The sequence below is a fragment of the Formica exsecta genome, unplaced genomic scaffold (assembly GCF_003651465.1).
Source record: "Formica exsecta isolate Colony F162 unplaced genomic scaffold, ASM365146v1 scaffold82, whole genome shotgun sequence".
Lineage (NCBI taxonomy): Eukaryota > Metazoa > Arthropoda > Insecta > Hymenoptera > Formicidae > Formica > Formica exsecta.
The window spans coordinates 1,324,735-1,326,802 of NW_021853592.1; the positions used below are offsets into that span (position 1 = coordinate 1,324,735).

Below are 2,068 nucleotides of genomic sequence, written 5' to 3' on the forward strand. Positions count from 1 at the left end.
ATATATCTTTAATTTATATTATTAATTTTTTTTTTTATACAGAAGAGTAAGTTCTCAATGACTTACACATAATCGATAAAAATACCTAGAATATCTCGTCACACCTATTGGATAATTATATATACACACATACATATTTATGTGCGCGATTTTTTGCGTATGTACAAGCATACTCTCCCTAAAATATGTTATCACTTGGCTTTGACTATGAATATGTTTTGATGTACATATTTTCCTTTTAATTTGTGGCTAAATCTCATAAAGTTAAGATATTTCAGATTCTAATTCTTTTAAGTATGGTAATAAATCGCCGAGTGCATCTATATAATAATTAGGTATAAGATTCCGTTCTTCTTCTTGTTCGGATTGCTTCCACTTCTCAACATCTGACAAAGCAGTCACTCCCGTCAGGACTAGTAACGTTATAAAACCGCAACGAGTTCCAAAAAGTATATCAGTGTTACAACGATCTCCAATCATTAAAGTGCGCTGGGGATCAATATTAGATCGTTCCCTCAACATCTTAGCCATATATTTTTCTGGTTTACCCATGATTACCGCTTTTCTCTCTGAACAGCTTTCTATGCATCTTACTAAACTTCCTGTACCTGTATTGAAAAAAATTACGGACGTTTAATGGAAATATGTATTGAAATATACATTATTATGTATATTATATTTAAATTTTAATACAGCAGTATATAAAATATCTTGATACTTACCAGGTATAACAACATCATTTGAAACTGGAAATCTTTCATCTGTATTGGTACCAATAAAATGTACACTAGCGTCACTTAAATAGGTGGCTGCTTTTACCATTTTAGGATAGCTAAAGTGCTCGTCAAAACCAACTATAACAGCAGCTACTTCTGGATCTTTCTCAAAAACCGAATATGGACTATTTGGATTAATTATATCTGGCCCTATTCCATAATACGAGATACCAACTTGTTCCAATTCCCTTGCAATTGCTATATAAAAGTAATGGCCGCATAGAATATATTTTATAGCACGTGATTCTCTCATAAACATATAGAACTTTACCTTCGGAACCTATAATATAGGTCTTCTTGGAAAAGCCTAGACTTTGTAAGTAACAAGCTGACAAATTAGCAGTGCACAAGATATCGTCCTTGTTCGCCTGGAATTTCAAAGCCTTGCACTTCTCCACTAGATCATCGCGCGTCTTTGTACTGTTGTTGGTCACGTAGAAGACTCGTTTGCCAAGCTTGCGAAACAGATTCATCACGTCCGACGAATTCGGCAGAGGTGTCATATGCATCCATAGCACTCCTAAAAAAGATATCTACATAACTATCATCGTAGAAGCGCATATTCGCACACGATTTCCACTCACCGTCGCAATCTGTCAACACGGTGTCGAACGATCTCAAAAAATTCAAGACTTTCTCACAGGTGAACGCTTTTATATTTATTGCAGACATTATTATCTATAAAATATAATTATTATTATCTATAAGATATAATTATTATTATCTATAAAAGCGATGATAAAAATATATCAACGAATATCAGAACAAATATATATACGATGACGAATTTATATACAAATATATATGTATGTTATAGCCACGAAATTTTTACATATATTAATAATATTTCGATATATTTACCAATATTTGTTAATTAAATGCATAATTCAGTGACGGGACACGAATCAGCTGTGATCTGCGATCAGTTGACAACATAGACATATAAAGACCGAGCAAATTATTGCGGGGGAAAGCCACTGCGAGCTGCAAGGCAGTGCGACGAGGTAAATTGTGCCTAAATTTGATTGGCTTATATTGCGCAAGCTCAGTAATATTCGTGTCGTTGGCGGCAATGAGAGCTTTCTAGTAAGAAACACATATAAACACAAAATTATATGATTAGCTGTCAAATAGAAAAACTTTAGGGTCTTCAAAAATTCTCTATTTAATAGCCAATTGCGTAACATTGTGTCTATTTATGTTTTCTTACTAGAAAGCTCCCTATATTTCCTGTGTCTATTAGCAGAGAGAAACCTGAGAGGGGCCATGCCGTCGTTTTTCCTGTAAAGGCT

At 33.9% G+C, this 2,068-nt stretch overlaps 1 protein-coding gene across 2 annotated transcripts; it reads right to left on the reverse strand.

The window, feature by feature from the left end:
* Positions 1-25: 25 nt before the first annotated feature.
* On the reverse strand, positions 26-1,791 carry LOC115244458 (glycerol-3-phosphate phosphatase). 2 transcript variants are annotated; one of them, XM_029822106.1, is made up of 5 exons: positions 1,638-1,791; positions 1,361-1,454; positions 1,048-1,296; positions 723-974; positions 26-608 (listed from the first exon to the last, which is right to left on the reverse strand). In XM_029822106.1, exons 2-5 carry the CDS (start codon positions 1,446-1,448, stop codon positions 265-267), a joined length of 933 nt encoding a protein of 310 aa, XP_029677966.1. In that variant the 5' UTR covers positions 1,449-1,454; positions 1,638-1,791; the 3' UTR covers positions 26-264. The 2 variants fall into 2 exon arrangements, with proteins under 2 accessions (XP_029677966.1, XP_029677967.1); XM_029822107.1 differs by lacking the exon at positions 1,638-1,791 and having other exon boundaries at positions 1,048-1,309.
* Positions 1,792-2,068: the final 277 nt, after the last annotated feature.